This window comes from Oryzias latipes, chromosome 17, assembly GCF_053564925.1.
Source record: "Oryzias latipes strain Hd-rR chromosome 17, Olatipes_Hd-rR_3.1".
Classification (NCBI taxonomy): domain Eukaryota; kingdom Metazoa; phylum Chordata; class Actinopteri; order Beloniformes; family Adrianichthyidae; genus Oryzias; species Oryzias latipes.
In genome coordinates, this window is record NC_136253.1 from 31624286 (window position 1) to 31648518 (window position 24233).

At 40.4% G+C, this 24233-nt stretch overlaps 3 protein-coding genes and 1 long non-coding RNA gene across 10 annotated transcripts in view; 1 reads left to right on the top strand and 3 right to left on the bottom strand.

The window, feature by feature from the left end:
- Positions 1-532: 532 nt before the first annotated feature.
- rpe65a (retinoid isomerohydrolase RPE65 a) lies at positions 533-4100 on the top strand. Its single transcript, XM_004079386.4, has 14 exons — positions 533-708; positions 946-1028; positions 1141-1291; positions 1472-1579; positions 1684-1825; positions 1901-2048; positions 2475-2556; positions 2648-2780; positions 2864-3003; positions 3085-3214; positions 3287-3401; positions 3489-3583; positions 3663-3774; positions 3853-4100. Exons 1-14 carry the CDS (start codon positions 698-700, stop codon positions 3996-3998), a joined length of 1596 nt encoding a protein of 531 aa, XP_004079434.1. The 5' UTR covers positions 533-697; the 3' UTR covers positions 3999-4100.
- Positions 4101-5103: 1003 nt separating this feature from the next.
- Positions 5104-8350, bottom strand: LOC101172280 (RING finger protein 11). The gene is made up of 3 exons (XM_004079387.4): positions 7692-8350; positions 7309-7478; positions 5104-6873 (listed from the first exon to the last, which is right to left on the bottom strand). The coding sequence occupies exons 1-3, from the start codon at positions 7812-7814 to the stop codon at positions 6702-6704; spliced, it is 465 nt and encodes a 154-aa protein (XP_004079435.1). The 5' UTR covers positions 7815-8350; the 3' UTR covers positions 5104-6701.
- Positions 8351-8713: 363 nt separating this feature from the next.
- cacna1eb (calcium channel, voltage-dependent, R type, alpha 1E subunit b) overlaps positions 8714-24233 on the bottom strand; it is a 67859-nt gene continuing 52339 nt past the window's right edge. For 5 of the 7 annotated variants that reach the window (XM_078934031.1, XM_078934029.1, XM_078934030.1 and 2 more), the window contains 22 exons: positions 23732-23828; positions 23484-23644; positions 22803-22940; positions 21681-21882; positions 21431-21595; positions 20570-20680; positions 20400-20480; positions 20084-20203; positions 19912-19977; positions 18520-18611; positions 18249-18423; positions 18041-18168; positions 17700-17796; positions 16510-16615; positions 16303-16410; positions 16122-16222; positions 15923-16029; positions 15742-15832; positions 13566-13658; positions 13060-13192; positions 12595-12734; positions 8714-10414 (listed from right to left, as the gene is read on the bottom strand). In XM_078934031.1, the coding sequence (XP_078790157.1) occupies positions 9902-10414; positions 12595-12734; positions 13060-13192; positions 13566-13658; positions 15742-15832; positions 15923-16029; positions 16122-16222; positions 16303-16410; positions 16510-16615; positions 17700-17796; positions 18041-18168; positions 18249-18423; positions 18520-18611; positions 19912-19977; positions 20084-20203; positions 20400-20480; positions 20570-20680; positions 21431-21595; positions 21681-21882; positions 22803-22940; positions 23484-23644; positions 23732-23828 (3025 nt within the window). In that variant the 3' untranslated portion in view covers positions 8714-9901. The remainder of the gene's footprint in view (positions 10415-12594; positions 12735-13059; positions 13193-13565; positions 13659-15741; positions 15833-15922; positions 16030-16121; positions 16223-16302; positions 16411-16509; positions 16616-17699; positions 17797-18040; positions 18169-18248; positions 18424-18519; positions 18612-19911; positions 19978-20083; positions 20204-20399; positions 20481-20569; positions 20681-21430; positions 21596-21680; positions 21883-22802; positions 22941-23483; positions 23645-23731; positions 23829-24233) is intronic. The other 2 variants (XM_078934033.1, XM_078934032.1) reach the window with 1 other exon arrangement.
- On the bottom strand, positions 11193-11539 carry LOC144986602 (uncharacterized). The gene is made up of 2 exons (XR_013650422.1): positions 11444-11539; positions 11193-11329 (listed from the first exon to the last, which is right to left on the bottom strand). It is a non-coding gene; the product is annotated as an uncharacterized LOC144986602 (long non-coding RNA).

A 24233-nucleotide genomic window follows, 5' to 3' on the forward strand; every position in this document is an offset into this window, starting at 1 on the left:
CACTTGGATTATCATGACGTAGAAACACGTGAGTTCTAAGGTATTTAGAGCTGAAAAGAAATAGAAAACCAGATTTAATTAAATTAGGACTACATGAGGGAGGATGAATACATTATAAATATTACAATTGAACTGTAAAGCATCAGTTTCATTGTTTTTGACAGTATATCATTGACATTATTCCACTATGTTTGAAGAAAATTACATTATCTGGTTTTAAATCAACTAATAGGAATATGATTATAATTTTAATCCAATTTTTACGTTCTCCAACAAGCACTTATGTCATATGTACCCATTGATTTGTGTGTTTTATTCAGTGCTGAAATAGTTTAGGGTGTTATTCAGCCTAATCGTATGTCAATGCAGAAGCCTAAACAACTAGCACAAGGAAAGAAAATAAAAATCACATGCACTGTTGCAAAATTTGGCCAAGCATTGTTTTCTGCATTACATACTCTCCTTTGTAAATCCGGCTTCAGAGGGGGAGCCACTGAGATATTCAGTGAAGGGCACAAAGGCATTTTTGTTCACTCTGGAACATGATTGGCCGTGAAAAAGATTTACAGAGCAACACTGCCAGTGTGACGACGGGCCGCGTGAATAAATATCCCAAATCCCTTCAAGATCAGAAGTTTTCTTTTGGGTAGTTTCTTTCTGAGTTTGGATTGTGGGGCTTCCAGAACAACAAAAAAACATGGTCAGCAGGTGAGTATACGTTTAAATAAAGATTGCATTAACAAGAAGAGCTTTTAAAGGTTTTACAGAAGCAATTTTTACGTATTTAGATTATTATTTTAAACAAAGTTTTTAAATGATCGAATTCGGATGTACTTCACCAAACAACTATTACTTAAATCCAGAGATTCAAAAGGGAATTATTGGGTATTTTCAATTCACTTGTCTCCTAAGACTGACAAACGCGTATTTACATTTTATCAACAGATTTGAACATCCAGCTGGCAGCTACAAGAAAATTTTTGAGACTTGTGAGGAGCTTGCTGAACCACTGCCAACAACCGTTACAGGTTATTTTTTAATCTCTTAGAGTCCCGGTTTTGAATCTGCTTCAAAGCTTGAAAAGATTTTCCGTTGCTGCATTTTTATTGCGACCTTTTGTGGTGGGTGTTTGTTCCGCAGGCAGGATCCCTTCATATCTGAGAGGAAGTCTTCTCCGTTTGGGGCCTGGACTTTTTGAGGTTGGGGATGAGCCCTTCTACCACCTCTTTGATGGCCAGGCCTTCATGCATAAATTTGACTTCAAGAATGGCCAGGTCACCTACTTCAACAAGTAAGAGTGTGGACGATTTTATTATTCTAGGAGAGTCTTGCAGAGCCATCAAAATGAACTAACAGAAAAACTACCAAGCAACCTCTTGGTTATATTTTGATCCGTTATTGTTTTTTAGAAACTTTGTTGCTGTTAGAATAACTCATCAAGTTTTGTTGTTATTTTGTCAATTCTTTTCAGATTTATCAGGACAGATGCATACGTGCGAGCCATCACAGAGAAACGTGTGGTGATCACTGAGTTTGGGACATTTGCATACCCAGATCCATGTAAAAACATCTTCTCCAGGTGACACACACACACACACATGTCCAGCTGTTGGATGTGATGCAGCATCTGTAGTAGGTCAATGCATGTGTGCTTTGCTTCATTGAAACTCTGTTCATTTGCAGGTTTTTCTCATATTTTAAGGGAGTTGAGGTCACCGACAATTGTTTGGTGAACGTCTACCCAATTGGAGAAGATTTCTATGCTGTGACAGAAACCAACTACATCACTAAAGTGAACACAGACACCCTGGAGACTCTGAAGAAGGTATACATGTGAGTAGAATAGGATAGAGTCTGAAATTGGATTGAAATGTTGTACATTTATCTCTATTCTGTCCAGGTTGACATGTGCAACTATGTGAACATTAATGGGGTGACAGCTCACCCTCACATCGAGGCAGATGGCACTGTGTACAACATTGGAAACTGCATGGGAAAAGGGGCCACACTGGCCTACAACATTGTCAAGATACCTCCCACTCAGAAAGGTTCAAATCCACCCTGTACCAGAAAGGCAGAAACAGTTTTCCACTTCTCTGACCGAAATAAACTTCAAATAAAGTTCATGCAATTTAACCTTTTTACAACGGAACTTGATTTAATGCAACATTTTTTCCTATTAATTTACTTGAGTTGTTTGCAAAAAAAAAACAACTATATATATAAAATTTCAAATCAGCTCAATATCCACATTGATTGAAGATATAATGATGCAAACAAGATAAACAAAGGCTCAATTGTAAAATATTAACATTAAAAATGTTAAAATGTGTGGAGCAAGCATCAATGTTTCTTATCTAGTAAAAATAAAAAAAACTGCAAGCTAGTTTAAGACAAACTAAAAAGTAAAGTTCAGGGATTACAAGGTAAACAAATAAGTTTTTTAATGTTATTTTTATTTTTATTTTTTTTAGATAAGTCTGATCCCATTGAGAAATCTAAGGTGGTGGTGCAGTTCCCTAGTGCTGAGAGGTTCAAGCCGTCATATGTGCACAGGTGGGTTATTTATGTGGTTGTTTGTAGCATATAAACAATGAAAAAGAAAGAAAGAAAGAAAAAACTTACCCCATCTTTTCCCCATTCTTAGTTTTGGTATGTCGGAGAACTATTTTGTCTTTGTGGAAACTCCGGTGAAAATCAACCTGCTAAAGTTTCTGAGTGCCTGGAGCATCCGAGGCTCCAACTACATGGACTGCTTTGAGTCCAATGAGGCCCAGGGAGTAAGAGTCCCTTTCATGGACGCTGTAATTAGCTCTTTACTCTGAGTTTCATGACACCCTTTTTTTTTTTGCACCTCACACAGACCAATTTCCACATTGCCAAGAAATCCCCTGGTGAGTACATTGATCTGAAGTTCAAAGGAGCAGCAATAGGAATGTTTCACCACATCAACACCTACGAGGACGATGGATTTCTGGTTGTGGACCTGTGTGCCTGGAAAGGGTAAACAAATTGTTCCTGCATTAGGTCTTTGTATTTTTGAAATGTAGACTTTCAAATCAAATCTTCCCTCCTGTCCTGCAGCTTTGAGTTTGTCTACAACTACCTCTGGCTGGCCAACCTGAGAGCTAACTGGGATGAGGTGAAGAAGGCCGCCATGATGGCCCCCCAGCCAGAGGTGCGCAGATATGTCATTCCCCTGGACGTCCACAAGGTAAGAAATCTGATCATCCTTCATCCTTTCCTTTTGTGGATCTTGAATTTGATGTTTGACACTTGACTTTAGGAGGAGCAGGGAAAAAATCTGGTCAGTCTGCCGTACACCACGGCCACTGCAACGATGCACTCTGACGGGATGGTGTGGTTGGAGCCTGAGGTGCTGTTTTCTGGACCTCGGCAAGGTGCCCAACCAAACACTCACTGTTTTTGCTGGAGTCGAGTCTCTCCATCCATTTGTTTCAATTTTTGAAACTTTTTTTGTTTTGCAGCTTTCGAGTTTCCTCAGATCGACTACAAAAGACACGGAGGAAGGAACTACACCTATGCCTATGCTCTGGGTCTGAACCATTTTATACCAGACAGGGTAAGAGAGCAACTACCAGAATTTCACTTTGGAAAAACTAAAAACCTTTTTTAATACTTATTGTTAAATCCAATTGCAGATCTGCAAGCTGAATGTGAAGACCAAAGAGACGTGGGTGTGGCAGGAGCCTGACTCTTATCCCTCCGAGCCTCTGTTTGTGCAGAATCCTGATGGGGTGGATGAGGACGACGGTAATTTATCAGACCCTATGACGGTTTCTCTGACTGTACCTGTTCAATCTGGGAGATGATTTGTTGTTGTTTTCACAGGAATTCTGCTTACTATAGTGGCAGCTCCCGGAGCCCAGAAGCCCGCCTACCTCCTCATCCTCAACGCCAAGGATCTGTCGGAGGTCGCCAGAGCAGAAGTGGATTATTCCATTCCTGTCACCTTCCATGGGATGTACAAACCCTGATGATCCGTTTCTGTCCTGTACAATGCAAAAGAGTGTTGGAACAAAAAAAAAAGATGATAAAATATCCCAGTGCTGGAAAATAAAAATATTCTAGAGAGAAAAGCTTTGCATGTTTTCTTACTTCCTCTGGTTTGTATTGGCTACTGTTTTTTTTTTTGGCAGCAAGATAAGAGTTTTCACTTTTTTGTCGGTTCTAGTGTTCCAGCTAAAACAATATTATATACTATATTTTAAATAAAATGAAAAAAGAGGTCACATTGAGCAGAACCGGAATGCTGATTATGATGAACGAGAGGGATTAGATGCAGTCAGGCTGTTAATAATCACCTTCAGCCTGTAGAGACGAAAAACTCAGTAAAAATGAAGCCATTTTCAGCCAAAGTCTTGTAAATCTTTGACGGCTCTCTTCTGAATTCTTGGATTGTGTGGGAAACTGTGAAACTTTGTTTGCTGTCCATTTCTTTCCATGTTTTGAGGTTGACCTTCAGGCAGCACAGAAATGTTCAGCCTTGGATTCATAACTGAACCATCCATTTTCAGAAAGAATAGATAATTGCTGACAATGCAGGATTATTGGTTGGTTATAAAGACAATCAGGAGGGGTCACGACCTTTACATACACACGCCAAGAAATTACCTATTAGGATTTCGGAAAAACTAAAGTGAATCTCAGACATTTTTTCATCAGTGAGTAACATTTTTTTTTTTTACTAAATGCTTTGATAAAATCTCAATTTGCATTTTTCCAATTATACTTTCGCAATACTTATAGCTCTCAAAAGGATTAAATTAATGCAACAATACTTTTTAAAAGTGATATGTCTAATGGTATACTTTCAAACTCTTTTAATGGTATAAAAATTACACACTTTTTTGTACCATTTCAAATATTTTAACACTAAACTTTTTTTTCTTCCGACAGCAAACAAACTAAAAAAAGCCAATGGCTCACTGGCTGCATGTGTAAAATATACAACTTTGGACCTGCAGTTACATTTTTTCACAATTCCAGGACTTCAACATTGAAATATTTAAGTTGTGTCCATAAATCAACTATTGAAATATTGGTATGATTCTGTAACTATGCATGAAATAAAACCACAACTTTTCTTATTTCATGTTTTATTGTTTATATGATGGTTTAGCCTTCCAAAAAAAAAAAAAACAACCCACACACAAGAAAATGTTTAGGAGAAACGCAAACTGGGAAAGCACAGCAAAAAAAAAAGAAAAGAAAAAAAAAGTTATTTTTACTATTACATCATCAGGAAAATCTTGCATAACTGGAACAGAGGTTTTCACAGCGCAAAACCAGTGTTTTAGAAATCCAGTTACAAACCAAAGAAATGAACACAAACGTAACCAATAACACAAAAAAATCACAACAAAAAACACAAAAAGGGAATAGTTGCAACTAACGTTACAGTTCAATAATGTCTATTAAAGAAAAAAAAAGAACATTTCTATGTTCAAATTTAAAACCAGGATGGCAAAAACAGAATAAATGTCATCGAAAGGAAAAATGTAACATTTTTCTTGTCAAACAGGCGCCTGTTTGTGTGCTGCTACATTTTTGTACTTCCTATTCCACTGAAGAGACACTTTTAATATATTTGCTTCAGAGACCTCCTGGCATCAAAGCGCTCAGGCATAATGCTGAGCAAGCCTCTTTCCCTTCACCTGGAAGAATCTAAAAATCAAACATTCAAAACAAATGTCACACACACAGGATCACAAACTTTAGATAACGCATCATCAAGCCAACTGCAAAGTGATCAGTGACTACGGGTTTGGAAAACACTCCAACAACAAAGTAACGTTTGCATCTCAGGAGAAAAAAAAACGAATTAAATCTTTATAGTGCAAGGTTATAGGGTAAATATATATATATTAATATAGTGCTTTACATAATGTCCTCTAAGTAAAGTGCAATTGTATCTGTAGAAGAGTTGTGCAAGCATGTTTAATGTCTGACGGACCAACCTGCCCATGCACAAATGAGCCCTTTATCAGATCATCTACATGAAACAGTTATGTAACTTTTTCCCTTCTACTAAAAAAAACACAAAAAAAACCGGGCTGAATACATCGTTGCTGTGACAGCCATGATGCTACATAATTACACGCTATAGGCAAATTATGTAGACTGTAATATTTGCGTAATCCTGCTCAAATGAACAGAAAAGCTCAAAGGATTCGAACCACGAGCCTTGCATTCCTACTAATGAATAGGGCTATTTTGAAGTCGAGGCATGATTAGCGGATCAATGTTTCAAAAGCTGTGCTAAATGCGTACGTAGTAAAATTGAATCAAAATCCTATGGATCCCTTTCAGGTATGGCCGTTTCGACATGTTAAACTAATGGCCTGCTTAAGTCTGTTTTCACGATCAGGTGGAATTAAGCTTTGGAGAAATCCCACTGAGAACCAGCTCAAGCGGAAACGCAACCCGTTCAGACAAATCCAACATGCTCACAGGTTCTGGTCACACCAACTCAGCACGACAAACACGCAATCGTGCACATCTGTCCGTGTTTTTTTAAGAAAAGCCCGATTAAAGAAAAAACAAAGAATGAGTGATTGAGCTTTGAAATATTCAAACTGAAAGACATTTTTCCGCTCTCCTCCCCCAATTCTTCTTCAGCTTGGGTGATTGTTTGATCCAAGTTATGTGGAACTGGGGGGGGGGGGGGGGGGTATCAATCAGTTGGTCTCATAGGTGGAAAGAAGGGCAGCATCCACGGGCTCCATGCAGGAGGGGCAAGTAAAGGACCTCATCAGCCAGTCGTCTATACAGTCCATGTGGTAGATGTGCATACACGGCAGGAATCTGATGGGGTCCCCGTAAACAAAGTCCAGCATACAAATCACGCATCTGAAAGGAGAATTTGAAGACCATCATGTTGCAAGTTTGCAAACTGTGCAGAAATTCTACTAAAGTTTTCTGTGTGAAACTAAACCAAACAACACAGATTTGAAACGATTCAGTCAGAATTTTCTATGAAGTATTTTAAAACACTGCTCCATCAGATATACAAAAAATATTTAGACTTTATGGTTAATTAAGTCAATTAATATAATTCTTTCTCCCTTAAGCCATAAAATAACTTTAGTCATTTAAAAACCGAGTATCTGTTAAAAACTTGTTTTCATCAACAGAATTTACTAAACTACAAAAGATTTTCTACCCGATATCTTAGATATAATCCATATGAACTGTAGATGCATATTGTCACTGCCACAATGACATTTTCACACAGCAGGTGCGCTTTGACCAGTGTAACATTCATGCATTAATCGGTTTGCTTACTCTCTTATTTTCTTCTCAGAGCCGTCTTGCCCTCCATCATAAACCCCCTTAGGGAGGTGCTGGATGAGGCCGATGCGCTGAGCTATGCGGATCTGCTCCTCCTCTGTGAGCTGGGTCGCCAGACGAGCTTGACTGGGCGTAGGGTGGTATGTAGGCATGTGCGCCTGCTCCTACAAGGAAACAAAACAACTTCTGAGTAACTCTGTCAACAGAATCCAGTCTAAATCCATCCACTACCAGGAAATAACATCTTCAGCTGTGACGACGTCTTTACGTTGAAACAGGAAATATACGTTTAAGCACAACGAAAAATGGCAGGTCTGAAGAGTCTATTGCACACAAACTTTTCTATTGAAAATTGTCACGACTCTTAATTGTTTCACCTGGTAAGGTGGAGGGGGCTCCAGGTCCGGATCCACTCCGTCACCGAAACTCGCCCGGTCGGACTGGGAATCGTGCAGCAGAGAAATATCATCCGAGGTGTGAGACTTCAGACAGTTGCCCATTGTCTTCACCTCCAGTCTCGTCCTGACCGATGTAGCAAAGCAGACCAAAACTGCAGCTAAAGTTGCTCTCGTTTGCTAAATTTAGTCAACCGACCGTCCCTACTTAACTTTGTCACTAAAATACGGAACTGACACCGTTCGTTTAAAATCGGAAAGACATCATAAATGCTCACGAGTGTCTACACTAACTTTGCGTCATGGTCTCGCGGCCCTCCACCTAAAAAATAAAACAAAGAACTCCCCTTGCTAACATCTGTTAGCACCCTGGCTAACTACTTTGTTTTGATAAACAGTTGGGCGACTTCTTCGATATATAAAACACGTTCATTTGAAAGGTTCAAATTTTATACAAGCTATGTGCGTAAACTGTCTGTCAGAAATTTAAAGTGAACTGTCTGGCTGAAAAATCCTACAAACACTTGAGAACTTGAACTTCGTGAGTAACAAACAATTTGCCTCCTAGCTAGCTCCTCCTTCTTCTTCGCGTGCTCGGTACTGGGATTTATTTACAGGCATGGCGGCACGACAGCACCACCTACTGGCAAGAAGTGGAACAGTCGATTTGAGGGTTCATCTATCTATCTATCTATCTATCTATCTATCTATCTATCTATCTATCTATCTATCTATCTATCTATCTATCTATCTATCTATCTATCTATCTATCTATCTATCTATCTATCTATCTATCTATCTATCTAATAGCATTGATTTATTTTTGATGTTTTTTTTTAATGAATTGTGTTCTTGTATGATGTGTTTCTTATGAAGGACCCCAGGAAGAGGAACTGTCTGCTAAGCACAGATTATGGGGATCCTATTAACAATAAAGAACCAGTCATTCATGTGTTGCTGTATTTTTTTTTTTTTTTTACAGAATAACAAAATACTCACGAAAATGACAATTTGAGGACACCTTTATTTGTATGTACAATTATTTTACACATGGAAATCCACAAAGTAGTTGCATTCCTGAAATTTTTGATACAAATGTTCATGTTTTTGGTTAAGTGAAGTTCACAGATTTGGCCTACATCAGGCAAGTAAAACAAACAAAACTTATTTCTATTTATATAAGGGCCTCTTTGCCCTTTCATCTCATAAGCTAATTTAGTTTTTTCAAGCCAAAATGTTACAAACAGCATATTTTCTCTGTACATTATTAGCAAATCATACTGAAAAGATGATTTTGAAGCAAAACGTGTCATAGCAGGCTTGTAGTTTCTCTACAGTCATAATCCACAATAGTTCATAGAATATTTATGAATATTAAACAAAAAAATTTATTTTGGATAAACTAAAATAAGATATTGTAATTCAGAAAATTAAAGGATGTTTTTAAACTGGACTGAGTCTTTTAATTTGATGGTTTAAAGGTTACCGGTTTATTTTCAAAGGTCTGAGATTCGGTGAAAAAAATGTTTGTGCTGGGTGAAAACACAAGTTAGCATCTTTATTTTGTTAATATAGCTAAATCCATATCTCACAACCTTTTATGTCAATATCAAAAGGAAAAATGATCAATCTGTTCCCCAACTGTTCATTCACACTGTAGAAAAATCCAGCATTATAAAGTATTGACATTGTCTGGTAAAAGTTCAGATTTCCTTGTCATAATGGCTTGTTGTCTTGATTGAGTTTGAATGATTGGTGAGATAATTTCCAGTCTATTTACAAAAGCAATTCATTTCTAAGAAAATGTAGTTACATAATCACACACCTCACAGATTTTAAAGCAGTGTGACTCATTTGAAAACATCGTCCAAAATCAAAACACAGATGGTATTATGTAGTCTATTCATTTGATTTATTATTTTTACTGCATCCGGCAACTAGTGGAGAATTATCATCACAGTTTAAAATCAAGTTTGAGTCAGGAAATAGATTGTATTGATTGTCAGAGTTCTGTGTTCATCTACAGTTTCAGGAACTGTTGGTCTTCATTGCTTTGTATTTTTATTAACCACCTGGAGAGGTCAGAGCCTTAAAGATGAAAAAAACAAAAAGAAAAGTCAAATCAAGCTTTAATCTGGACACGGTTGCAGATTGGCCCTTGTCTAAAAGGTCTCCTGTCTCGTGTCCTGTCCCTAACATCTGTCGTCCTCCTCTGTGTCACTGAGAGGGTCGCAGCCCGCAGCAGAGGCCGTCTGCACCAGACGCTTCCTAAAGTGTCCATTGGGGACCTGCCAGCCGGACCGCCAGCGTGGTCGGGCCGTGCCGATCGTGTTTGAGCGTCCCAAACTGCAGGCTACCGCAGCTTCAAAGGTTAATGTCTCCATAGGACCTGTGGGGTCTGGGCTGTGGTCGTCCTCCTGCGAGGTCAGGAAAGGCTCAGAGGGGTAGCGTCGCGGCGGGGACGAGTGATGGCCGGGCTCTCTCCGCCTCTCTGCTGCATGGCCCCCCGTGGGCTTACCTCGCCTCATGCTCTCCGGGCTGCCTTGCTCATCCTCATCTTCTCCCACGGAGGTGTGTGTGCGGCACACAAGTGGGGAGTAGGAGATGTGAGGGCGGGAGCTGGTTGGGGTCTGGGACATTGGTCGCTGGCCACTGGGCGTACTGGACTCTGACGTGGAAGGAACTGGACTGTCGGAACTGTTCCCCTGAAAGAAAGAATTCCCTCATCAGATCGGTTTCATACGGAGCCCGTGTCCTGACATTAAGATAAAAAAATATATCTTGTTCCCACAGATTAATATCTTGTTCCCACAGGTTATTATGTCGTTCGCACGAAATACTATTCCGTTCCCACAAGATACTATTGCGTTCCCTCAAAATACTATTCCGTTCCCTCGAAAGGATTAACTCGTGCGAACGCAATAATTATGTCGTTCGAACGCAATAATTAATCCGTTCGAACGCAATAATTATTCACGTCATAAGTCATTCACGCGGATATGCTCTTTGTACGCCGGCAAAAGCCGCTTTCAGCGGTAACTTCCGTGTCTCTGTGACCCATATTCGTTCAAAAATGGAACATGAAAAACAAAAATGATCACTTTATTACCGTCTCAATAAATATAAGAAAAATATCAAAAGATTTATGATAACTAGGCTGCTTTGTCAAACGATAGCTCCTGCTAGGCTAGCTCCGCCGCAGAGCTCTCTGTCTGATCATGTATGCCGGCATTTGGGCAACTGGCTGGTCTGTTGTCAGACAGCTGATATTGTAGTTTAGGGTCGAATAGGAATAATATTATTCAGGACTTGTCTTTTATTAACTTTAGCAGTTAGTAGCTTTACATTCGAAGGCTATTAGGCTACATGCTAACTGACTAGCCGATCATTTCCTGTTATTAATTTACGTCATAGATTTTCAGCAGATACCTTCACATTTCTGTCTGTGTGTGTCTCATTACATTGCATTGAAGACACGGAGAATGTTTAGAGAACAGATTTATTTATTTTAAAAAGCACAGAAGCATCCATCGTATTCACGTTCATTCACATGATGATGATCTGGTGCGCCCTCAGTCATCTTGCTGCAAAAGCCGCTTCCTGCCGCTACTTCCGTGTCTCTGTGAGCATTCAATAGGGGTAAAAATAAAAGCAAGAATGGTCGATCTGTTATTTTCTCGATGAAAATCTGAAAAATATCATATTAAGCTGGATGCTTCGCCTAAAGCACTTACCTTTAGCTTGTAGCATAACAACAATAGCAGTACGTCCCGTTTCCCAGCGTGCTTTGCTACCAATCACTGGCCAATCATTGGTCTTGTTGTTAGACCTTGGTCACAGGGACACGGAAGTAGCGGCAGGAAGCGGCTTTTGCAGCAAGATGACTGAGGGCGTACCAGATCATCATCATGTGAATGAACGTGAATACGATGGATGCTTTTGTGCTTTTTGAAATAAATAAATCTGTTCTCTAAACATCCTCCGTGTCTTCAATGCAATGTAATGAGACACACACAGACAGAAATGTGAAGGTATCTGCTGTAAATCTATGACGTAAATTAATAACAGGAAATGATCGGCTAGTCAGTTAGCATGTAGCCTAATAGCCTTCGAATGTAAAGATACTGACTGCTAAAGTTAATAAAAGACAAGTCCTGAATATTATTATTCCTATTCGACCCTAAACTACAATATCAGCTGTCTGACAACAGACCAGCCAGTTGCCCAAATGCCGGCATACATCAAAGAGCTCTGCGGCGGAGCTAGTGGTAGACTAGCAGGAGCTATCGTATGACAAAGCAGCCTAGTTATCATAAATCTTTTGATATTTTTCTTATATTCATTGAGACGGTAATAAAGTGATCATTTTTGTTTTTCATGTTCCATTTTTGAACGAATATGGCCACAGAGACACGGAAGTTACCGCTGAAAGCGGCTTTTGCCGGCGTACAAAGAGCATATCCGCGTGAATGACTTATGACGTGAATAATTATTGCGTTCGAACGGATTAATTATTGCGTTCGAACGACATAATTATTGCGTTCGCACGAGTTAATCATTTCGAGGGAACGGAATAGTATTTTGAGGGAACGCAATAGTATCTTGTGGGAACGGAATAGTATTTCGTGTGAACGACATAATAACCTGTGGGAACAAGATATTAATCTGTGGGAACAAGATATATTTTTATATCTTAATGTCAGGACACGGGCTCCGTAGTTTCATAAACCACAGTCACAATCCACCTTTTCTGATAATTTAAACATGATTGGCAATTTAGTTGGAGTTCCTGTTGTCGCGTCGCACGTCACCCAAAGCTTTGACATCATACTTGAGTTTCAGGCTTCCAGATTTGTGAGGTAAATGCTATTCAGATGCTACTGACCTGTTTATCCTGGAAGTTCGTCCTCCCTGGGCTGAAGGATTGAGAAGGCTGCAAGCTTCTCTCCTCTGAGTTACAGCGAGACGCGTCTGGAGACAGGAGGTGGCAGCGCTCCTTGGAACGGCCGCGCTCAGACCGGGAAACTAGGGGGCAAAAAATTAATCCAGTTTAACATCTCAGATCTTTATCCCTCATCACTATGAAAAAAAACCACACGTGGTAACTCCACACTAGCAAAATGTCAAAATCAATAGAAGCTGGCCACCTTTAATGGTGGCCACCTTTAATGAAGCCTATTTAATCAGTTCCTTCTTACTTAATTTACTTTATTAAATAACTAGTTAAAATGTGAAATAGACTCATCTGAGCTTGTAATGACTACATTTTAGGAACTGCTAGTGATTTTTAAAAATCCTCTTTTAATAGAGAGAAAGATTTATTTCTGTCAGGGCAAACAACAGGACTAACCAGCTGCCTTGTAGCTTTTATGCCGAGGCCGGTAGAGTCTTTCCGGACTTTTTTCCTCCTGCCAGAGTCCATTTAAGCGTTCATCTGCAACGGTGGACACTGAACGCTTCATGGAGCTGCTTGTAGCCTCGGCCTGTTTTATGTTTGAAAACACACAAACATAAAAGCATAGGATATATAACATAATACCATGTTATTTCTAGGTGTTTTAAAGAAAAAACAAGAACATTTCCATGCTTATAGCGATGCAAAAGTGCAGGGAATCACAAAAAATCGTGCCACTATTTTGGTGATGAAAGAGGTGGACGTGACAAGTAGATTCTCCAGAACTCAAACCATGGTATTCTTATTCCCTGAACCTTGGTCGGGTTTCGAGATAGCATTCACAAAAACTGAACCGTTCAAATGATCCTCCAAGCAACTGTGTGCATTCAGGAAAAAAAGCCCATGCAGTGACTGGCGTCTGCAAGATCCATCTCAGAGGCCAGGTCACGGAGGATTTGTACCTGCAACTCTACAGCCAGGCGGGGCATGGAAGAGGCCCGCACACACAGACCCTTCCCAAGGGGAAGCTCTATCCCCCACTTGCACTCTCCCACCTAATGAGTACAGAAACAAAAGAGCAGGGCAAGGATAGACAGAGCACCGAACAGGCTAATCCCTGCCTCGCTGTCTGCAGGTCCAGCTCAGGCAAGAGGGGGGCACAGGCATCACTGAGGGCCGTCCATCATAACCACTTCAATCGCATCCATACAGAAGCCATTCCAGCAATTAACAGACAATTTCATAACCAGCAACAGGGAAACTGACTTGAAGGAGCAGAACAGTGAGGGAAGAAAAACAGGAGCAGATTTCATCCACAGCAGATGCAACTTTTGTCAAGATGCAGATTTTTTTTGTCATTCTGGAGGTGCATTGAGTCATGCATGAACAAGAGTCAGCCGCAAACAGAATCCAGTCTTCTGTCAAAAGGGGCCCGATGCAGTTGGCGTCACACTAACACACTTAAAGGTTTGATCAATGTGGTTCCATTTTTTGGCAGGCATTCTGTACCAGAAAAACCAGACAGCAACAACACAGCAGCACAGCGAGGATTTGATTTTCAGTCTCCACAGGACTAAAAGACAGCAGCACAGACGGCAGTGTTGCAGTGCTCTGCAAGGCACTGCAGAAACAGAATCAATCAAAACATATTTATGACATGCCTGTGGGGTTAAAGGCTAAAACAGAAGTTGTTAAAAGCAATTTGATATCCAACACAGTTAAATTTGACCTAAATCATGCCGTATTTAGCTTTTTAATGTTTTTGAAGCTGTACAGTGGAGGAAATAAGTATTTGATTGCTAATTTATAGGTTTGCCCACCTAACAGGAAATTGACAGTCTGTTGTTCCAATGGTATGCTCATTTGAACAGTGAGATACTAAAATGCCACTTTAAAGCATTTTATTATTTATTATTCATTAGGAAAAATAGTTGTTGGATTCCTCTTGCCAGAAAGAGTTAGCACTTTGTGGCAACAATCCTTAATAGTAGCACAGAGGTTTCTTATAGTTTACGAACAGGTTTCTGGAAATATCAGGAGGAATTCTGTTCCACCCTTCTTAGCAAATGATTTCTAAAGCATTCAGATTTGGTGGCTGTTGCTAAGCAACTTTGAGCTTCAGCTCTCTCCAGGTTTTTTCTGTAGGATTGAGGTCCAGAGATTGGTTGGACCACTCCATGATTTTGATATGCTGTTTTTTTTTCTGCCAATTGCTTGGCTGTGGGTTTTGGGTCATAATCCTGTTGGAAGACCCATCCCACAACCAATTTTAAGCCTCCTGGTGAAGAGAAGAAGGTCCTCACTCAGGATTCACTCAGGATCCTTTCTGTGTGGAAAAACTCCCCAACACATAATGTGTCCACCTCCATGCTTGACAGTGGGGATGGTCTTCTTGGGAGGGTCATAGGGTTATGGTTAGTTTCTCCCTAAATCCTGAAGGTGTTCAACTTTGTGCGGGCCTTCACATCTACCTGAAGTTAAGTCATCATTGCAAGATGTTGAACCAAAGTGTTAAGGTTTTCCTAGTGACTGTGGCTTCAGCTGCTTTGAGATCATCAACTAACTCCTGCCGTGTTATTTTAGGCCGGTTTCGCACTGTTCTCATGATCAAGGACACCCCACCAGACCTAAAGGTGGATTGATGGTCATGTTCTTGTATTTTGACCCAGTTGCACCTTAACCTCCAGCTTCTGGCTGATGGTTTTGTTGGTCTTGTGCAGGTCTGCAATCTTCTTGCATTCATCCACTGAAAGCTCTTTAGTCTTTCTCATGTTGGAGAGTTTAGAGTCTGATTGATGGACTGATTCTGTGAACAGGTGTCTTTATACAGGTGATTAGTTCAAACAGGTGTCTTCAACTCAGGTGACTGGTTGATTAGGAGAGTCTAACTGGTCTGTCTGACCAAGAACTCTTACTGGTTACAAGGGGGTCAAATACTTATTTCTCCCGATGAAATGCAAGGGATTTTCTTTGTGATTTTCTATCTCTCACTGTTCAAATGACTCTACCATTAAAATGAAAGACTGACTTTTTTTTTAAGTGGGCCAACCTACAAAATCAACAAGGGATCAAATACTTCAAGTAAAAATCCCAAATGTGACATGAATGATTTGAATCATGTTTGACATCCTGTCTCACCTGCTGGTTAGCATCAGCGTCTGAGCTGATGGGCTGCAGGAACAGCTCCTGAGGTGAAATGGGGCTCAGAGCTACAAAACCACCTCTCGTCCTGTGAGGAGGGGGGATGAGAAAAGCATTCAGCAAACACAAGCAAAGGCTGAGTGTACAGAAACAAATCTGCACACATTTGCAGACTCACAAGGCCGAGCCAGCACTGTGGGCCATCAGTGGCAGCGGCTGGGTGTTGGACAGAACGTCCTCTGGGAGCGTGGAGGCGTCCAGACGCTTAAACATCAAATTACTCTTCTGAAACAAGTTTCAACAACACACAAGACTGATTTATTTGCAAAAAAAGGACTGCATTCCCTAAAAAAAGCTATTTTTGTATCTGAGCTGACCTGAGCTTCCAGCTGTTGCCTGAGTTTCTTGGCTTTGTTCTGTTTGAAGTAATCCATTATCATCATTGAAGCATAGATCTTCCCCACCGTCATGTCAGTATCTATGAGACACGCTACATTAAGCCTCTGCTTTTTTATTTTTTTTACAGCAGCACACTGACTACTGCAGCCTTAGCCAGACCTTTGTTAATAGGTACCAATAGACCTAAGGTCTTCTGGGGCAGATACGGCCAAATGATGCTGATCTCTTTCTGCAGCTCCATATCCAAGGCAATGCGGTCCTCACCACCTGAAACAAGCACCCACAATCACAATGTGAACACTAAATGTGTCTTGATAGGAAAAATGTATTAATCTACTGGAAAAATTGAAAGTATGCGCGCGTGACCTCGAGCTATTTTGATGTCCAGAGCCGTGCGGATGAGCGACATCAGAGTGGAGGTGAAGTGAACGCTCATGTCCTCGTCCACAGGCATGTTCATCAACACCAGCCGCTGAAAGAAATAAGCAGGAGAACTCGAGGAGGGGAAAATGACGACAAATTTCTAAATGACCTCCAAAAGAATAAAAACAGTGCTTGTCCTAATTTCAGGTAAAAAAAAAAGGAAGTCTGGGAAGCTTCTGCTTAAACATTACAGTATGATTCGCAGCATTACGCTCGTTTTACACTCTTTAGTTTCTCATATTTAACGGTTGATCAATTAGTCGGTAATATTTAAAGGGAACATTTGTTTTTCCCACCAAAACAGATTGTTTGAGAAAAATATTAATAAACAATCTCCTCAATCCTCTTTGCTCCTCAACAAGCAGGTTTATGAACAAAAACATGAACAATATTTGAACATAATGAAACCAAAATATTCAGTTTTTAAGGTTTATAATTTATATTTTGCAAAAACAAACTAAAGTAAAGTGATTTATTTTCTGGAAAATTAACTTTTTACAGGATAGGGGCCTTTTAGAGCATTTTTTTTAAACATTTTTCTACAATGATTTATCTTTAAACAGCTTTTTTTGTGGCATTGCCTAATACCTGTCATTTTAGTACCACCCCAGCTTCTTTTTTAAACAAACATGTTTTCATTAGCTTACATAACGATTCCACAATAAAACCCCAAACTGTCCAAAAAAAGTAAATCATGAGAAATTTAGAAATTTTTGATCCAAAAATAATCAAGATCAAACAGTTTTTATGTTTCATAACCACAGTAAAATTCTGAAAGACAAAATTAAAACGGATAAATCCACAAACAAAGCAAAGACAAAGTCAAAACTATGAGAAAAATACCTAGAAACCAGACGAAGCTCCTCTAAACACAATGTCTCAAGGGTTTATTCCGATGAGTATCACAATTATGTGTCCTAACTTTAATTATGTTTGTTAAAACCTTAATAACTTTTTGGAACCTATACCTTACATTATAAAAACAAAAAAACGGTTCTAATGGGGGCGTCGGCACTATTCCTACGACATCATTGTAAACAGTACACATCATTGGCGGACAGATGAGTCCAGACTACAAAGGGTTAAGTCAGACCCTCTGGTTTCCAGAAAAAGGGATGATGTTTTCTTATTACCTTGTAGGCTATCTTAGCTGGACACTTTTTACCCAGACCCAGAGGAGGTGACATGTGCGTCAGCATCTCATACATGGCCGTGTAGTGAATGCGCCCACTGCAGACCAGGAGACACGTGGGTACAGAGAGCAGACAGTTGAAGTGTTATTTCAGAAAAAAAGATTTTAGTTTAGTAGATTTTAGGATTTAATATGATTTATTTTAACAAACACCAGATTTTTATTTTTTTTTTGGACAGAAACTGAGAAACTTTCCTTGCTCATTGGCTGCCATCTGCTGGACAAAGACAGTACCAGTTATATCAGAAAAAAATAGAAATCACAAAACACCCTAAAGCTCACCAGGCCAGTCTGTCATACTCCCCCCAGATTCGGACAAACTCATCTAGGTGATGGGGGCCCAGGATCGATGAGTCCCGAGTCAGGTACTCAAAATTATCCATAATCACAGCCACAAAGAGGTTCAGCATCTTGAAAAAACAAAACAAGCACAATTAGATTCATAGAGATAAAAAACTGTCGCCTAACTCGTTTATTCTGTTTTTTGTACCAGGAACGAGCTGAAGAAGATGAAGGAGACGAAGTAACAGTAAGCAAAGTCAGTCCCACAGCCGCCCTCGTGGTCTGGAGACATGGTGAGCGGAGCGATGGAGGGATCTGGTTCACACTCCTGTCCAGAGAGACAGGAGAGCATGATCTCCTGCCAGGACTCCCCGGTTGCACTCCTGGAGAGGAAGTACACAAGAAACACACCAGCTTACATCAAACTTCACACGAATACACATTTAACAAAAGTTTGGTTGTGGTCTGATGAGACTTACCTGAACAAAAGCATTAGTGCGCTGAAAAAGGTTTTGAAATTGTTGTGCTGATTAATGTGGCTCTCATCATTCAACTTGATGTTTCCGAACACCTGCAGAAAACCAACGGATTAGCTGAGGATGAAAAGTTTTTAGCTTCACATATAAAAACTGCTGACCCATCACATTAATGAAAAAAAGAGCGGTCCAGACAAAATGTGCTAGCCAGAGACGCTTAAAAAACACCAATTTGTTTCTGCAAATGTCTCCTGTGTGGAAATGTATCCCACCATTGTAGGTAGTGTGTAGATCAGAGCTCTTAAATCACTATCCATTTTAAAACCCAAGTTTAAAACAAACTCTTTAACATGTGGAGCCAAGCGGCCCAAATCCACTTTAGAGAGGTCACAGGAGCCACTTGAACCCAACACCATCACTTCTGTTTTTTGGTCATTAAAACTCAAAAAGCCAAAGGCCATCCAGTCTTTGGTGCTATGTTGACAAGAAAGGAGTGGTGTTATAGAGGAGCTTTTCATGTTAATGAGAACATATAGCTGACTATTATCAGCATAACAATGAAAGGACACTCCATGTTTTCTCATTCCTTCATCCAGTGGAAGGAGGTTTAAAAAAGAAAAAGTCCTACAATTGAGCCCTGAGGAACTCCGCAAGACAGAGGAGCTGTGGCAGATGTCAATCCTGTTCTGTCTGCCAGATATGACCTGAACCAGTCAATAGCAGTACCACAGATCCCAACCACATCACTCAGTCTGGACAGTAAAATGTTACTGTCTATCAAACGCAGCAGATAAATCCAGTAGGACGAAGATCACATGGTCTCCGCATCCATTGCTCGCAGGATGTCATCAAAAAATGTCAACAGAGCAGTTCCTGTATTTTAAAGGCTTTTAAAGCTCTGGCAGATGCATCATGACAAAACCTTTCATAAAGCAATGGATTTTATTAAAACCAGGTCAACTACTGGATTTACTTTAACAAAGTTAAATTCTGAAACTAAATTCCTATTCAAACCACCTCAGAATTAAGTTCTTGTAGTTTTGTGTTTTTTTCCAGCACGTTCTTGAACATATACTGGAAATGGTATGGAAACTTTTTTTTTTTTTAAATATTTCTATTTAGGTACACAATTACAAAAAAAGCACTTAGTGTCACACATGCCATATTTGGACAAAACAAAAAAAAAAAACGTAAACTAAGTTTGGGTATTTTACTTTTTGCTTACAATAAACACAAACTACCATGATATTGATGGAGCTCATATAATTTTAACAGTGGTTTTTTAAAATATTTAAAAAAATATTTGCTGTATTATGGTAAGCCTAAGAGAAAAACAACAAAAAAGTATTTATGCCAACACATATCTTTATTTGTGTTGTAATTTAAAATGTGTACCTGCATTCCAATGATGGCGTATATGAAGAAAAGCATGGCGATTAGCAGGCAGACATAAGGAAGAGCCTGTCAGAGAAAAGACAGCAAAGAACAGATTAAAGCTGCTCTTTGAAAAATGTGCTCATCTTTCAAACTGCTGGGAAAGAATAAAGTGGTTGTAGAAATGTCACACCTTGAAGGATTGCACGAAGGTCCACAGGAGAATACGGATGGTGTAGCCCTGCCTCAGCAGCTTGATCAACCGAGCTGCTCTGAAAAGCTTCAGGAAACTCATATTGATGGTATTCACCGACTGGGAGAGACAAGCGTGTGGTTACAGGGAGGGTGACACAGACAGAAGAGAGAGTGGCAGCCAGGATGTAGACCACAGATGGCAAAATTTAACACAACATGACTTAAGCTGTGTCTGCAAAGAGGGACAGTAGTAAAATTTGGAAAGAAAAAAAAGGACCTGCCCGTGTCCACTATATGGTGAATGACAATTTTACCTGCAAATCCACCACTATTTCCGTGATGCTTCCAAGAACGGTAATAAAATCAAAAATATTCCACGTGTCTCGAAAATAATTCTGTGGGAAAAACAGAGCAATTCAGATCAGCGGTCGGAAAAAAATGAAACACAGGTGCTTTTAGGGCCTTAATTTTTCAGGATCCTTACCACAAAACCGAACGCCATGATCTTGAGGATGCACTCCATGGAGAAGAGCACAGTGAACGCTGTATTTAGGTGTTTCAGCACAGTGTCATAAGCTGTTGGCGCCGAGTGATACTGAAGAAAAGACGGAGCAAAAGGTCAGTCAGACCAGGATGCTTTCAAAAGTTTTCGTCAGACAATCCATCCATTTTTTCCACTCATCTGGAGCTGAGTTGGGGGGCAGCAGTCTAAGCAAAGATGCCCAGACTTCCCTCTACCCGCCCACTTCCTCCAGCTCCTTTGGGGGGACCCGAAGGCAGACCCAGGCCAGCTGAGAGACATACTCTCTCCAATGTGTCCTAAGTTCTCCCTGGGGTCTCCACCCAGTGGGACATGCTCAGAACACCTCCTCAGGGAGGCGTCCAGGAGGCATCCGGAGCAGATGCCTGAGTCACCTCAACTGGCAGCTCTACTCCAGGCTCTCTGGGTGACGGAGCGTTTCACCCTATCTGTAAGAGAGCATTCAGCCACCCAGCAGAGGAAGCTCGTTTGGGCACTTCTACTTGGGACCTTGTTCTTTCGCTTATGACCATAGTTGAGTATTAGGACAAAGATTGTCCCAGAAATTTCAGAGCTTTGCTCTCTGGTTCAGCTCTCTCTCCACCACAATGCACCGGCACAGCAATTGCATAACAGCAGACGCCGCTCTAGTCCGTCTGTCCATCTCATGCTCTGATCTTCCCTCACTCCTGAACAAGACCCCAAGATACTTAAACTGCCCCACTTGGGGCAGGAACACTCCACCCACAGAAGTAGTATTATTGCATTTTACTTCACGCCAAAAATCAAATTTTTGTTGTAGCCAGTTGTACCGTAAAGCTTTACCTTCATCATCAGAACAACAGTGTTGAGGGCAATCATGACCAGGACTGTGTACTCAAAAGAAGGCGACGCCACAAAATGCCACAACCTGTACTGGAAGGTTTGTCGGTTCTGTGGCATGTATCGGGTCATGGGCTTTGCGCTGATGGCGAAGTCAATGCAGGCCCTCTGAAAGGACGAGAGTTCAAATATGTAACCATCAAAGCATCAGGTGATCTTTAACCACAGCATGAGCTTCAGCTCGTTTCCACACCTCGTTTTTCTCCAGGCTACACTCCTGTATCATTTTGTCTCCCTGTTCTTGGAAGGTGATGATGATGAGAGCCACGAAGATGTTGACGAAGAAGAAAGGGAAGACCACAAAGTAAACCACGTAGAAAACAGACATCTCCATTCTGTTCCCGCGACTCGGCCCCAAGTTCTCCTCTGTGACATCCGTGGAATGCTGAAGGACCCTGAATCGGAAAAAATCACAAGTTGATTAAATCCTTAAATGCTTCTAAACTATTTATTTTATGCTTTGGTTTAGCTTTGCAATATTGTGTTATTTTAGCATGACTTTTTCCTCATTTGTTCCCGTTGTGGTGCCTATTGAGCTCACAGGAAGTCTAACTCTGACAAATCTATGTTTCCTTGTGTATTTTTTCAGTTGTGGATTCAGATTTTGATGTTTCTGCTTCTCTCATTTCCCTTTTCCCCTCACAAAAGGCTATTTAAGCCATGAGGAGCGTTAGATGGTCGCAGGTGCTCCCAGCCTTTGCTGCCCCCTTTTTGACCCGCCCTCATCGGCTGACGGCTGCCAGATGCCTCTCGCTTTCTCCCCCTGTTACCCTGGTCTGAGCTTCACACGACAAAAAAAAATAAAAATAATTAGCGGCTTTACTGTAAGTTTTATTTCCATCGTAACCATTTTATTTTTTGGTCGCATGGAGGTAACAAACAAGTCTATGATATTTTTAGAAAAATTATAAAAGGAAATTACTGGATTTCTTGGCAAATTTTTCAAAACATTCTGGTAAAAATTATAATTAACAACAGGGAAACGCCACTTTTGCAGCTTGTGAAGCTAACACAGTTAAAAATCTACAAACTTCATTAGCAAAATCTTTTCCCTAATAGATTCCAATGAAGCTAGAGGAGCCACAACAAACCCTAGGTCCTGTGGCCGTGCCGACACTTTGATGAGTGCAAAATTTTTGTTTAAAGGCATACTAAGAAAGAAGAATAGCAAAAACAATCTGGTTCTTGCAGTCCAGGACTGTGGCGGGTCATAATAAGACATTTTATGGGTTCATCCATCAGTTTGGTCTTTCTGGAGTCTTTAAGAAGCGTTATAAATATGTTTAGAAAATCAAAAATGTTAAACTGAGCTCACTGAGGCCATCCTTCTCCGGTCGACACAGTAAACAGCGTGAGTAAGGCCCAGCAGACGTTGTCATAGTGAAATTCGTGTCTCTTCCACTCTCTCCTCTTGACCTCCTTCTTGTCTCTGCTGTAGTCGATGTAGAAACCTCTGTGGAGAATAAAGCAGGCGGAAGGTCAGCGCTTCCCTTAGATCACAGATCGAAGCTGTAGCTGTAAAGAACTCCAAAGTACAACCCTGAAGCACTGGCTTTACAGAGGTACCACTTAATCATAGAAACCATATACAAATGTGAAAAATAAATAAATTAGATTGAAGGAAATTAGGGACAGGGAGCAGAATTGTGGTTTGAGCCGGGAACAGATGTGGAAGTGGGAGATGATCCAAAGAGCTGAGCTGCTGGTTAGAAAAGTCCGGTCAGAGCTGAATTTCTAGCCCAGATCTGAAAACGTAAAACAGCTGAGAAACTAGTGACCTTGCGGCACATCATGCAATTGCTTTACTTTGATAAGGTACGCCAAAAATATTTGAAAAATGTATTGATGACTAATCCAGGACATAATGCTAAAGATTTTACTCATTCAAGTTGTCAGTTCAGCAGTGACACGTTTGAGGGACAATGTGTGGAAGTCTGTATGCGGCGCTCATCTATCCGAGCACAAATGTGTGCGAGTGCTTCAGATTTGTGCGTACCGACATTCCTTCTCTGAGTTCACGGAGCTGTCGGTGCAAAAGAAGAACTTCCCCTTGAAGAGCTGCACTGCGATGACAGCAAAGATGAACATGAAGAGCTGATACACAATGAGGATGTTGAACACATTCTTTAGAGACGTGACCACACAGTCAAAAACCGCCTTTAAGAGAGAGAGAGAGACATGGAAGTCTGTCAGTCGTTTGCACTCAAAAAGACATAAAAACCATCTGTGCTTTCACTTTTCCACCTTGAGTTTTGGAAGTCTTTTGATGGTTTTGAGAGGCCGCAGGACTCTTAGAACTCTGAGGGACTTTATCGTCTTGATGTCTCTGCCTTTGTTGTTCCTGTTAATTGTAAAGTGGACAGAACTCAGAAAAGACGAGGCGAAAATGTTATTCAAGTTGTTGACAACAAAGAGAAACAAAGTGAGATAAAAATGTCAACAAAGTGTTAATGGAATCACATAATGAGGTGCAAATCTTAACCTTGAGAGTGGTGAATGAAATGAACAGATCGTTTCTTTATTACTATTTTTCAAACCTAAAATTAGATTTGTGTGTGCTGATCTTTCTGCCAGATCACACCTGAATGCCTGATCTCAGTTTCCGTTTTCTAGTTTTAAAACCTCAAGCCTCATCTGTGTACTTATAATTTATCTCTTAGACTTTTAGTGTACATAGTTGGAAAGAAACAGTCACAACAAGCCTGTTTTGTCTAGAAGAAAATAGAGTGTGAAAAATAATCCATGA